The sequence below is a fragment of the Solanum tuberosum genome, unplaced genomic scaffold (assembly GCF_000226075.1).
Source record: "Solanum tuberosum cultivar DM 1-3 516 R44 unplaced genomic scaffold, SolTub_3.0 scf00001, whole genome shotgun sequence".
Taxonomy (NCBI): Eukaryota; Viridiplantae; Streptophyta; class Magnoliopsida; order Solanales; family Solanaceae; genus Solanum; species Solanum tuberosum.
In genome coordinates, this window is record NW_006238927.1 from 5,268,242 (window position 1) to 5,282,358 (window position 14,117).

Sequence of the window (14,117 nt, forward strand, 5' to 3'; positions counted from 1 at the left end):
GAATTATTATAATAGAGTACCAAAAAAAAGTTCGACTTCTCTAAGTCAACCAAATAAAGAAACAACGGTAGATCAATTAGAGATGTTGTCACATTCTTCTCAAAAACAAAGCATTGATTTAAATACTCTAAAAATGACTTGCAAAATCGAATGGATGATGAGTTTTTAGACGGTTGTATAGTACCTTATGTAGAAAAGAAAGTATTTCGTACTATTTCTAATGAGTCTATTATAAAAACGTTTCAGGATATGAAACCTCGTCGAGTACAATTGTAATAATATATTTAAATTATGTTTTCAATAGTAGTTTATTTTCTTTATGTTAGTTTTGAATTATACACTTGTAATTTTATTTAAAATATTCCTATATTTAATTAAATATTGCTTAACTTGATTATTTGTTTTGGTAATTTAAATCATCATTTTAAAAAAAAGAAATTACTATTAAAAGTTTGGACACCCTTCATTAAATTTTTGGCTACACCACTGTTAACAAGCCATTTAACATCCCCTCAAAAAAAAAATTGACACTCCATCCATTTTAACGCAAAAAATATATTGTTTGATGTAGACTATTTAACATGTGTTGATAAACATAAAAAAAAAGTGTGAAACATTCAATTAAATAATATCACATGTTTTTTTTTTTTATATCATCCGGTCAATATGGATTCAAATCAAATACTCGCTTAATAATTTTTAATTCAACTCAATACAAATAAAAAGAACCCATCTTCGATATGGGTAACAAATAGCATTACTAAAAAATGTTACAACCTGACAGGCTCCATCAGGCTGTCAATGATATTTTCTTCTTTTTTTAAAAAAGAAAATCGACACACTTTTGTCGGTTATTTTTCATGCAAAGATACACAAAAATATGAAAAAGAAATTATTATTTATTTCTAAAAAGCGGCGTTTGTTTATCAATTATTATTTTCTTACGAGAACTAACAGACGTCTGTCATTTGAAGTACATAACTGCATATGAAGTGTATAAATAAAAGTCACAAAATCTTAAAAATTAAGATTTTGTGTTTAAATGGGACTAAAAATGGGATCAAAGGGTTATAACGGAATAAAATTGGCATGGAGCTGATATACCCTGCATTATAAAAATGGCTCATAAGTATATACCCCTACTGTTACACAAATGACCCAGATATATATGTTCAGTGGAAGTGAAAAAATTAATTATAAATTTATTTTTTGACTTTTTAAAATTATAAAATATTTTTTTGGTTTCATCATTTTGATGGTTAAATTTATTTTTTCACTCATTTTCTTGTAAAATTTATCATCGATGCCCCATATTTTTTCACAGATATAAAAAATAAATTACAATGTAGCTGCAAGAAAAACAGTTTTAGATTTTACTTTTTTCTCTTTTTTCATTCAAGCTTTTTTCTTTTTACTTCTCATATTTTTACATTAAAAAAATAAAATAAGAATATGTAACTCAAATAATGACAAGTAAATAGATCTATAAGGGATCGATAATTAAAACTCAAATTAGACGTTGACTTAAAAAAAGTTATCATGTAGGAGAAAGATCAAATATACTCGTGAACTTTGTTAGAAAAATCATATATCTAAATGAATTTTTTAAAATAAATTTTTAAAAATTATGTTTTTTTCACTCCGTGAGATGAAAAGGATATATATATGTAAGCCATTTTTATAACGGTAGAAATATGTGTGAGTCAGTAAGAATATATATAAGCCGCTTTTATAACAAAAGGTATAATAATTTAAAAACAATTTAAATTTTACCTTTAATAAATAAAATTATTTATGTTTTGACAGAGGGATCGTACTAGAAGGGGGGGCAGGGTATTAAATCCACATCTCTCTATATATAGAGTATAACATATGATGATCAACTTCTCTTCATTATCTTATTTGCTATTTATTATTTTCTTGTAAGCTACTATATTGCTTCTTCTTGTTCCAACAACAACATGGTGGTGGCTCATCAGCCGTCTAATGAACAAGAAAAATTACGTGACATTGAGCTTCCCATCATAGACCTTATGGCAGAGAGATCACAAGTGTCAAAGCTTATTGTGAAAGCCTCTGAAAACTTAGGTTTCTTCAAAGTTATCAACCATGGTGTCCCTCAACATGTCATCAAAGCAATGGAAGATGAAAGTTGTGGCTTCTTTTCTAAACCGGCTTCTCAAAAACAACGTGCTGGACCGGCAAATCCTTATGGTTATGGGTGCAAGAACATAGGATTCAATGGAGATTATGGAGAAGTTGAATATTTACTTCTTCATACCAACCCTTTATCCAATAGTACTATTTCCAATGACCCAACCCTCTTTAGGTATGTTCTATAACTTCTCATGTGTTTTAATTTTTTGTGGTGAAATTTTGACATAGTGCAAGTTAACTAAATTTGTGTGGCTTTGTTTTGTACAAGTTTAATAACCATGAGCTTGTGTAAACATCTTTGTTATAAAGTGGTCCAAGGAAAAGGATGGGAGAGGACCTTTACTAGTGTTAGTGTATAGGAGTGAGTATATATCTTTTGTGTAAGGTTACTATCAATTTAAGATTACAGTTTCTGACACTTTTTATTGTCTATTGAACATATGAATCACAACAACACACCTCATGCATTCACCAACAAAGTACTAGGAATCTGACCTGTCTCCAAAAGTTAAAAAGAAAAAAAAAAGTGTTGTCTACAAATGGAGTTAGCAATTTATGAAGGGAAGTTGGAATAGCTAGAGAGATTCTTACTATAAAGAGTTGGAGGATTTAGTTTAATGATGTGAGACTAATAAATTTTGGATAGTACATAAGTCAATTTATTGGTTAAGGAGATGGACCTAGTTTAGTTAATTTTGCTAGGTATTGGCCATGTTGCGCCAGCTGTAGGATTGTTGAATCTGTCTCCGCCATCTTTGTTCTTTTTTAAGGATCCCAAAATAGCTACCGACGAAGATTGTGGTGAAGTGGTAAATATTTCTTCATTTTAACCAGAGATTTTTAGTTCGAGTTCTCTTAAGTATGGAATCGCGTTTGTTAGGGGACATTTTACCCTAATGTGAGACTTTTAGGTACGAATTCGGATATAGTCGGGCTCTAACGTATACTTGGATGAAAAACAAAAACAAAAAATTCCAAAATAGCCAAGACATCATCTCAAATTCATCATGCAAATCTATTATTTACTTTCTCTAATTTTAATTTGATTTCTTCTTCATGCTCATTGTTCTCGTTTTTAGTATTGTTCTATACTTTCTGGAATTATCTGCGTTTAAATTTTTTGACTTTTTTTCTTGTTTTTCATTTTCCCATAAAGAGCAATACTAACACAATAACTTAGAGGGTATTTGAATTTTGATTTACTTGCTTTAAGAAGGTTATAGATTAAAAGTCATAAGTCGGTCATAACCAATTTTTACTTTTATACTTTTTAAATCTAAAAATAGGTGCTTAAAAATGTTTTTTATCTTTTGCAAACATGTCCAAAAAAAAAAAGTGAAAGGCAGCCAAACACCCTCTTATTCTCTTTGATGTGAACTTAAACATGAAAAATGAAATATTTAAAATTAGTGAAGCAAATGATATCCGTAAAACCCGTCTATTTTAGAATGAGAGTCATGTGTTGACTGTTGTATAATTGGTACATAAGATAATTAACTACAGAAAATCAAGGCCTCGATGGGCTAAAGAGCTTTAGACTTTTGGAGTAGTTAGCATAATAGGTGATGCATAATTGGTGCAGTTTGTATTTAAACAAGTAGTTAATTCTACTGTACGATTTTTGACTTGAACCAACACGTGCTTCTCTTGGACCATAGTCACGTGGATCCCTAATTTTTTTCTCCAATAAGTGAGGGTTTTTACACAAAAATGCATCCATAAGTTTCTCTTTAAAATTCACACTTGTCATCTACTTTCTCTATTTGATTCAGGACAGAGAAGTTTTCTTGAATTTCTTTGAAAATATTCTAAAAATATAAGGAGTGCAAAGTGCACATAAGAATGTGGCCTAGTAATCAATGAAATGATTGAGAATCATGAGGTCTCAGATTTAATTTTTAGTAGAGACAAATTAAAAACACTAAGTGATTCTTTCTATTGTCCTAGTGACAGGTATCCAGTGAAATTAGTTGTCTAATGGAAATAAGGAGTTTAATAACCATAAAACTTTTGGAAAAACATTGTCTAAACTTTATCTTAACTTGGTAATATGCCAATGGGAACAAGGTGTTTAATGAAGTTACTATGTACCTTAAAGAAGTACTAAATATCTGGTATGGCATGTTACATTTGGAGTTGTAGACTATTGATGTTTGCCTCAAGGTGATATTGCTTCATTATTATTAGTAATGTCCAAGAGATATGATTGATTTTTTATATTGAAATTGTTTAGCTGAAAAATTGTCATATTGTATTTCATGACAATTTTTTTCTAATCAATAATTATTATGGTACATTTAAGCTCATAAATTTCAAAATTATCTTTTCTTTTGTGTCTAGTCAAACTATGTTTTAAGTTACACTCCCTCAATTTTAATTTATATATTCTAATTTTATATTTTACCTTATTTAAAATATTATTTTCTATATGATCTACTTTCCTTTTTAGTTAGTTCCAAAAATAATTACACAATTTTGAATTAAGTAATAATTTAACTTTAAAATGTTTATTTTATCCTTAATAAATGATTTATAGTCCTACAAATATCTATCACTTATTTTAGACCGAAAGTTTGAAAAGTTTTCCTTTCTTTTTTAAATTTCGTGTCGAGTCAAACTAACTCATATAAAATGAGAACGAAAAGAGTACTATTTTCCATATTTAATTAGTACTAACTCGTTAAATCTAATATTCTATATGTCATATTTAAGATAACAAAATTCAAAAAGGCATTTTCGGATATTAAATACATTTTTATTTGAGAATTATAAATTTTCAAAAAATTTAAAAATGAGACACTAGTCAACCAATAACACGTCAAGTGAAACAGACCCATCTAGACGTAAAAGGGAAAGTGGAATAGATATGATGATACAAATTTATAGTAGCACTGTAAAACTGGATAGTACTCTCTGAGAAACAGCACATAATGATACAGAATCAGACTGACCTGTCAGATATTATTTTCCATCTATAAGGTCCAAATAAGTCATAGAGAGATTAAGAAGCTGTTTAAATTTGCTTAAATGTTGTTTAAATATATTTTTATAATCAGTTTTGACTTCTGAAATGTTTAATAAATATGAAAATACCTAAAAATAAGTGAAAAGTGACTTAAAATAAGTTTAAAGTGTTTGATAAAGTTAAAAATAAGTTAAAAAATGACTTTAAAATAGTTAAAACTAAAAGTATGTATCTCCCTACATTTTATTTTATGACTTGAAAGTTATTTAAGTTTGACTTTTTATTACTCCATTTGATTTAAAGCCTACTTGTCTTGAAAGTTGGTCTAATTTTAAATTATTTTTAGTTTTTGAAAGTATTTGACTTAAAAGTTAAAAATGAATTAAAAAAGGTTAAAACACCAAAAGTAAGTCTCTTTTTTTTTTTTTACTTAAAAACTATTTTTTAAAATCAATCCAAACGGGCTCTAAGTATTACTACTACTTTGAAAAAGGAAACAAACATATATTTACAAAGAGTCTTAGTTACCGCAAAAACATATCTTTAAAGATTATTTTTGATATAGCAATATTAGTGGAAGAATGAAACATTATTAGAGAGTTGATTGTTGGCGTTTGCTTAGGTAGATGAGAATATATATATATATATATATATGTTTGATGCTGGTGGTTGGTGGCAGGTGTGCAGTGAATGGTTACGTAGAAGCAGTTAGGGAGTTAGCATGTGAAATATTGGAGCTGATGGCAGAAGGATTAGGGGTCCCAGATACGTCAGTGTTAAGCAACTTCCTTAGAGACTCACATTCAGACTCTCTTCTTAGGCTCAATCACTATCCTCCACTGCAACTTCTACAACTTGTCAACAATAGAATTGGATTTGGAGAGCATACTGACCCTCAGATCTTGACCATCTTGAGATCCAACGACGTTCCTGGACTTCAAATCTCACCACAGGACGGTTTCTGGATCCCTGTCTCCCCTCACCCTTCTACTGCTTTCTGTGTCAACGTGGGTGACACCCTCCAGGTATTTAATACTTTCTTCGTCTCAATTTATATGAGCTAATTTGATTTCATACGAAATTTAAGAAAGAAAATCTTTTGAAATTTGTCATAACATTTTAAAACAAACTAAAAAGAAGAGTAGAAGAATACTATTCATTCAACATTAAACATACATGCATGTCAACAATTAGAGTGGTCTCAGACCTAGAAAGTGCATTATAATCCTCATTAATTTAAAACGGATAAAAAAGGCTAGAAATGATGTGAACTGATGTAGCTTGTATTGACGTGCGTGATAGCTACACATTTTGGGGCTTAGCAAACTACAGCTTCCTTCAGCTCTGGGCTCTGCCCATTGAGACTCCTGCCCATTCTTACAATATTGTGTGATAAAATTGAACCATCTCTGCAAACATAGTTTTTGAGGGCCCTACTTCTATAAGTTTTCCCTAAACTTTTTCTTTGCCTGTTCTTCAATCTTCAATGCTATCTAAATAGCTCAACTGCAAACAATTTATCATTTTTCAAATTTACATATTGGAAGTACTACGTTTCAAACATCTACAAATTTAAAATCTTCAAGAGATGTTTGAAAAATCTACGTTGAAGTAAAAATTAGTTGAACTCTGCACAGTATTATTACAGTTTATTAGTAGACAGAAATTGTGATTCTTTTCATGGTCAGTTCTCTATGAAGTCTGAAAAAGGTACTCGAAGGGGTTGTTTGATGGTTGGACAGAGTTATGCAGAAATGAATTATGTAGGGACTAGTTATGGTCAGAGTTATGCAGAAATTAATTATGTAGGGATTAGTTATGATTGAATTTATGTATTATTTTATACAAATGTTAGTTATTCCACATTCTATCATGCATATTGTAATACAAAAAGTTTTCCATAGCTTATACATGAATTAGTTATGCGAATTTCTAAATTGTTAACCAAACGTCATATTAATTTTTTATATGAATAACTTCTTTTCTATCTACCTACCAAATGTCATAAAAGTTACACGAAAATTAGTAAATGAATAACTTGTTTCTTCTTCAGGTACCAAACCACCCCTAAGTAATTCAATCCTAATGTAAAGTTGGTCTGTAAGATTGTTTATTTGTTAACACTTAGTCCTGCATTTTGTGGAATACAAAGAGGCTAACCCTTTTTAACAATCCCTGTTTGTTGATTTCAGGCACTGACGAACGGAAGGTTTTTGAGTGTAAGACATAGGGCAATGGTGAATTCCTGTAGAAGGAGGATGTCAATGGCTTACTTCGGTGCTCCAGCACCCAATGCCAGGATAGCTTGTCCCCCTAAGTTGCTTTCACCACATGAACCTAACCTGTACAGGCCTTTCACTTGGGATGAGTACAAGAAAGCTACTTATTCCAGGAAACTTGGAGACACTCGCCTTCACTTCTTTAGGGTACAGTCAGATCATGATGATCTTACTGAATGATCTCAATACCTTTATTACAAGGAGAAAAAAATGAGGCTTGAATGGTTCTGTAGATCCCCCAAAAGGGGAGTTTTGTTTCTGCCCATTCCCTCTCTGTGTTTGGTTTACTAGGTTTTAGCTACATTTTACTTGGACTACTAGCTTTAATGTTCAATTAAAAAGGGAACGCGGATGTGATTTTCTGTTGGTACTTTCATGAAGGGTAAATGTAATTTCGGTGTGGTTTCAACTTTCAACTCAAATTAGTCAAAAGAACTCCTTTCAGTAAAACCATATCTGATATTGGTGCAAGGGACTGAGAAATGACAAGTGTTTCGGTTCAATGAATCACCCTCACTTTTCACTGATAGGCCGAGAGTTCAAGTCAATTAGTAAGAGTTCAAAGTCACTAGCAAGCGTGAGAATTAAATGAAACACTTCATCCAACATTGACACAGAATATTTAGATTCAAAATCAGAAAATTTATTGATGAATGGCACCTATCAGTGTCACGTTTATGATTTAATCGAAAGGTACGATGATATACTACAACAGAAGCTTTAGCAATTTATTTTGCTCAGAACATAAACTGTCTGTTAAACCAGTGAAGGTCAATTTCTAACAAGAAAATGTCTTCATTAAGATGGTAAAAGTGCATGGAATTGCAGAAATGGGGACACATTTAGAGACCTACTTGAGATCTGGTAGCAGAGCGCGAACATTTCCTACGACCATTTGGTCTTAGTGCGCAAACACAATTCTCAAGGAGCTCATAATCCTCGTTCCAGAACAACTTGGATGCCATGTCTGGATTTTGCAACAGCATCTTTGAGGTCAAGTATCCAGCAATTGTCCAAGTCTGACACAATCGAGCTTGCTTGCCAATGAATCTCCCATGCCTTGTATCATAATATTCAGGCCAGTGGTCTGCTGAAAGTCTCTTTTCAGCCAAATCCACTGCTTTTTGTGCTAGTTCTGGTCTTCCCATTTTAATACAAGCAAGGGTAAACTATGAATGAAAAATTAAAGATGGTTAAGATGGCTTATCAAGGACATTCTACAGATTAGTATCATAAATTCTAGTTCTGATACATATATTTATTTGCTGGCATATAAACTTCCTCATTTAATGATCTAAGAAATTCATTGGGAGTGTACCTGCCACAGTAGAGTAGGCCATGAACCGCCATTATGATATGACCATGGGCTGCAGAAAATACATTGATTAAGCTTGTGAACAGACCTTTTATGATTATCAAGAGTATTTTGAATGTACAAAACGAGCTACCACAAGGTACATAGAAATGGGACAGTGGGAAGCAAAAAGGGAGAAGCTAGAGCCTCACGTATTCTTAGGGTCACTGCCAGTGATAATGCACCATTCTTCATGTTCTAAAGCTGGGTAACAAATCTTTAGAGGCATTTTCCCCATGAGGTCATCCCATTTGTCTTCAATCAAATTCAAAATAGATTCATTCTGTTCATGAGATCCTAGTGATGAAATAATGGTCCAAATATTTCCATGAGTGAAAAAACGAAAATCCATATGTGCAGGTTGTAAATTGCCAACAAGATATCCACCAATCTCTGGAATCCAATCCATAAGCCAAGACGGAATTTGATCTGGGTAGATATTGAACTTGTTGATGGCATCTGTAGAATACTCTTCTGTTTTGTAGCGATATATCTCATTAATCTTTTTCCTGTCCAACCAATAATACTCCCTCATGTGAAATGAAAGTGCACTGAGACGGTTGTTGATGGCAGAAACAAGACTTTTTGTGGAGTCGTTGATGGTGAGCATCTCATGAGAGCTTCGTAAAGCTGAATAAAACAGGGCCTAGAGAAATGATGTATTAATTCAGTAAATCGGCAAGTAAACAGTACTAGCTGAAGCTATACACCACACAGCATACACTACTCAGGTCGACAAAAAATAGGGCAAGCTGTCTCCTAAGAGTTAAAAATCTGAAATATAAGGTAGGGGAGAAATTCTCAGATGTAACCAACAGTGAGCACCAATTTACCTAGATGCAAAACAACAGCCAATTTGACAGTAAATCTGTAGATAAAGCAACATAATCTGCGTAATACTTACTCTCACTACACCAAAATGTCCATGTAAACTCATGTCATGCTAGGCTATACTACACCAGACTTAAGCACGGGATGACTCAATCTCCCTGGTAACAAACAAAACATCGGATAATTCTCTCAACAATTTTTGACATCATAGAAATGTTTCAGTGAATTTTGTTGGCATCAAATTGGCCATGCCTGGGGACACGCATCAACATTTAGAGATATTGCCACAGATTTGGGAAGGAAAAAGGAAGAACAACAAGGCGATACACGGTCCCTGGTCCCTGCATGCATTTGGTGGACTGTTTCGTGTAATAGAATTCTAGATGCTCTTAAGACAAGTTCAACTTTAGAGCCTGTTAGGACTGGCTTATTTTAGGTGCTTTTACATTAAAATGTCTTTTAAACATTTTTGTAGTGTTTGGTTAAAATTAAAAAGTGCTTTTAAGCACTTGTTTTAAGTCAAATAGCAAAGATAAGCCAAAAGTCATATGAACTAACTTATGACTTTTAAGTCAAAAACAATAAAGCTAATCCAAACGAGCTCTTAGTGGGATTTCACTGGGTATGTTGTTGTTGTTGTTTAAGACAAGTTCAACTCTACCAAAAAGATGCCGCTCAAGTGTATTTTGTCATTTTATTTTTGGGGTAAGAAGAAAGATGTAGAAGAAATACATCCAATACTTGATTAGATAGAACCCCTCCAAGGCTAGAAGAGGGATATGCAACACTCTGCACAGATTTGCAGCACTTACTGCTCCTTTTGTGAAAGGTACTAATTACCGTTTTCCAAAAAAAAAAGAAAGAAAGAAAAGGAATTGCTTCAGTGAAAGTTCTTTAATCTTATTAGACAAGCACTAATGAAGGGAAGCCTTGGAGCAATGGTAAAGTCCTTGTGTGACCTATAGTAATGGGTTCGAGCCGTGGAATTGGCCACAAATGATGGGATCAGATAGGTTGCCTACATTCCATTCCCTTAGGTTGTGACCCTTCATTGGACTTTGCATGAAAGAGATTCTCGGTGCACCGGGCCGACCTTTAGAGAAGCACTAATTCAAATAACAGCAAAAGCAAAACTGTGAAAAATATGAGCAGCTTAGGCAAAGAATGACATGCAATCCTGTTGAACTCAGATCTAACCAAGATTCTGATTAAATTCCCTCTCGTATGTTATCTTACTTGGATCTCAAGTGGATGACCGTGAATACCCATCCTCCTATCAATCATGCAGGACCCATCAGTGACCAAGAGAGTAGGAAACATGTCAAAACCATCACTTAAGCACAGGTGAAGTATCAGACATATGCCTGTCTGTACATCCACCCTCTCTTGCAAAGTATAGTCCCCTGTAATCCTTCCATAAGCTCTTAATAAGATAATCCACCACAACCCTGTAAAAGTACAATAAAACAGCACTTAATCCGAGCAGGCCCATTCAACAGAGTTTTGGATCATGAGTCGTTACTGAGAAATATCCTAAGGTCAGTGGGCACAATACAAAACTTGGTAGATAACGGGCCCTCCCCCTCTACCGTTATTCACTGGACTACCAGGCTTTGTCTGCAGCAGGGTATTCATGCCGTGATCCATGAGTATCATTTGATAAAGAGTTCAAATTGTTGATATTGACAAATGAATGTAATAAAGCAACAAATATCAGAAAGAGACAACTAATCGGCCAGAAAAATGATTAACAATAATGCATTACAGCTATCCTCTTACCAGAATCAACAGGTGCAACACGTCCAATTGCGGATTCACCAAAGTCTGGGTCTAGCACATCTTTAAATTCACCATTACTTCCATCAAGAGGCACAGTTCTGACTTTAAAACTCGCGGGCATCAATCCTTTTCCAGGGTTATAGCAGTCCACAGATTTCTCCCAGCTCTAAGAAGCACAGAACATAGATGTTTAACTTACCATGAGGATTGAAACTTGCCAAGAAAAGACTTGACAAATACAGGGATGTGAATTATGCCAAATGCTAATTATCACAAACACGGAAATCAACAAGCTTTTTTGCAATACAAACTTGAGTGAGAAATGTTCATTTGTATAAAAACATTTCAAAAATAAAGCTGCAATCCTTCATGGAAATGTCAAACTGATTCCGAGATTTCTCAGTCTACACACATACACACATGAATGCCCACAAGGTCCTTTAATGGATTCTCAAAGCATAAACAAGCAGAAGTCTGCATCATTGACAGCAATTGGTTTGCAGAAATCAACACAGATTCTGAGAATGACACATCTCAAAACAGAAAAGGAAAGCTTAGATGTTTTTTCACACAGTTATTAAAAAGTATTACATTACTAATTGTGGAAACGACACTCTCAACTTCAAATGACACAGCTCAAAGTAAAAAAGCGAAACAAAGAATGATTCAATGGTTTTACATGATTATATGTAACAGTTCTTTATCATTATAACAAAAGCCAACTTCAACATCCCATTATTATAGAAGATACTTGCCACATTGTGTAAGAAATGCATACCTGCAATTGCAGAGTGTGGAGCAGAAAATTCTTGACAATCCCCCCTTCTCCATTAAGCAAAAAAGCAAGAGCCGATGGGACAAAATCGCGTATAAACACTTGATCGTAGTTAAGCGGCTGCATATCAGCTGGATCATTAGCTGCCACAGTCCCAACGGGGAAGCCACAATAGTTTACAACGGCTCCCCTAAGCAAAGTCCATGCTTCCTTTTCCACTTCCGATAACTCTTTCTCATGGGGTGATTCAGAAACACTCTCCCCATTTAAATAATTATCAGGATGCTTTACATTTACACCTGATCCATCATTGACATCTGTCCTAACTTTTTCTACTTTAGCTACGTCTTTACCTGATTCTTTTCTGTCAATGACTAAAGGCTTCACATTTAAGCCCCCATGTATGTAAAACTTATCGAAGATCTTCTCATTCACTTGAGCTTCAATTGAAGTTGAATGATTCCTTACATCAGATGCAGCATTTGCATTGACACAGTAGCACCTAGTTTCCTTATTCAACCTAAAACCCAAAAGAATCCTAGCATGCCTCCAATTCGAATCGGATCCACAAAAAACACTCCGATTCGAACCAATAACCCCTATAACCCTATTAGCATAATTAGAAACCCTATGTATATCATCTAATTTGCAGTGCGGATTCGACAAATTATCATTAATTAAATGATTACATTTCCCAAATGAGTAACCAATAAAGGATGAACCTTTACAACTGCTGAGGATTCTACAACATGGTTTCATGGTTGAAATACCAATGCAACTGCTAGTATTCATTTCTTGAGCTAATCAACAATATACTAAAATGGTGTTCTTTTTTTGGTCAATTGAACTAAAAGGGTGTCGTTCCAATTTGAAGTTAACTAATTGTAATATGTGTATACACAGATATAGATCTGTTAATTATGAAAAACAAATCAACAGATATATATATAACTAGATAATTAGATATACAAAAGAAAAAGAACAGATTAAAGAATGAGAAATATAGACTTACAGTTCAAATGGGAAGAAGTGTGTCTGAAGAAAAGAGATTTTTCAAACAGTTTAAGGTGGTGGGTGGATTGATTTTGATACTTATGAGGGGTTTATATAGGTGAGGTCTCAACGAGACTTTGGACTGAAGCTTCTTGGAATGAATGAAAGTTGGAAAACTTCACAAACAAACTAAGCGGTGTCGTATTTTGTCTTTCCATTTTGACCTTTCCACGTGTTTACATTTTTTTTCCTCTCATATTGATTTTACTGGAATACCCATTTCATTTGATCACGTCTTTTTGTCTACCAAAGATAATTCCATTTTGACCTTTCCACAAAATGTTTTCTTTGAAAAACATGTGGTTCTTATTTATTTTCTTACTAGTGAACTTATCTGCGATTCGCACAGAGAAATAAATTATATCACCTATTTTTTTTTTGAAATATTTTTTACTTTATTTAAAAATTAATTTTGACTATGAAAAAAATCAAATTACACCTCCATGTTTAGAATGAAATGTTATTTTGTCTTATTTGTGGAAAAAAATAACAAAACACAACTTTGATTTTAAAAATTTCTAGTAAAATGAAAAAAAATTAATTTCTAATTATATATGGCCAAATTCCCACCAAATTCATGATTTGTTTTTCGTTCTTTCTGATACTCGAATATTAAAATCATCAAAAAATATAATCAATTTTATTTTTAATATTTCTTTTAAATAGAAGAAATTATAGTATTCATAAAAGTCTTTTTCAAAACTTATGTTTTTAAATTCTAAACCAAAAGTTACATAAAACATTATCTATATTTTGTTTTAAGTAAATATGAAAAAATATGTATAAAAATAGCTTGTTAGCAGACCTTTGACTATATATTTCTTCACTAAGTTATCTATTTATTTAATTAGTCTTTACTATTCAAGAAATAATTAAATGAAAACATGATATTAGAAATTTTCTTTAAAAACACATCTCATTGTA

At 32.7% G+C, this 14,117-nt stretch overlaps 2 protein-coding genes across 2 annotated transcripts; one reads left to right on the forward strand and one right to left on the reverse strand.

Annotated features, from left to right (window-relative positions):
• The first annotated feature begins 1,926 nt into the window (after positions 1–1,926).
• LOC102589696 (gibberellin 2-beta-dioxygenase 2-like) lies at positions 1,927–7,930 on the forward strand. Its single transcript, XM_006337956.2, has 3 exons — positions 1,927–2,329; positions 5,802–6,147; positions 7,315–7,930. The coding sequence occupies exons 1-3, from the start codon at positions 1,962–1,964 to the stop codon at positions 7,579–7,581; spliced, it is 981 nt and encodes a 326-aa protein (XP_006338018.1). The 5' UTR covers positions 1,927–1,961; the 3' UTR covers positions 7,582–7,930.
• A 92-nt stretch (positions 7,931–8,022) lies between these two features.
• Positions 8,023–13,248, reverse strand: LOC102591938 (alkaline/neutral invertase A, mitochondrial). The gene is made up of 6 exons (XM_006337932.2): positions 12,144–13,248; positions 11,366–11,531; positions 10,823–11,034; positions 8,908–9,401; positions 8,720–8,768; positions 8,023–8,570 (listed from the first exon to the last, which is right to left on the reverse strand). The coding sequence occupies exons 1-6, from the start codon at positions 12,930–12,932 to the stop codon at positions 8,244–8,246; spliced, it is 2,037 nt and encodes a 678-aa protein (XP_006337994.1). The 5' UTR covers positions 12,933–13,248; the 3' UTR covers positions 8,023–8,243.
• Positions 13,249–14,117: the final 869 nt, after the last annotated feature.

Coding starts and splice junctions, on each gene's coding strand:
- LOC102591938 (XM_006337932.2), bottom strand. CDS start 12,932: ATGAATACTAGCAGTTGCATTGGTATTTCAACCATGAAACCATGTTGT. Junction 11,532..12,143: donor TCCACACTCTGCAATTGCAG/GTATGCATTTCT, acceptor TGTGCTTCTTAG/AGCTGGGAGAAATCTGTGGA. Junction 11,035..11,365: donor TGTTGCACCTGTTGATTCTG/GTAAGAGGATAG, acceptor GTACTTTTACAG/GGTTGTGGTGGATTATCTTA.
- LOC102589696 (XM_006337956.2), top strand. CDS start 1,962: ATGGTGGTGGCTCATCAGCCGTCTAATGAACAAGAAAAATTACGTGAC. Junction 2,330..5,801: donor AATGACCCAACCCTCTTTAG/GTATGTTCTATA, acceptor GGTTGGTGGCAG/GTGTGCAGTGAATGGTTACG. Junction 6,148..7,314: donor ACGTGGGTGACACCCTCCAG/GTATTTAATACT, acceptor TGTTGATTTCAG/GCACTGACGAACGGAAGGTT.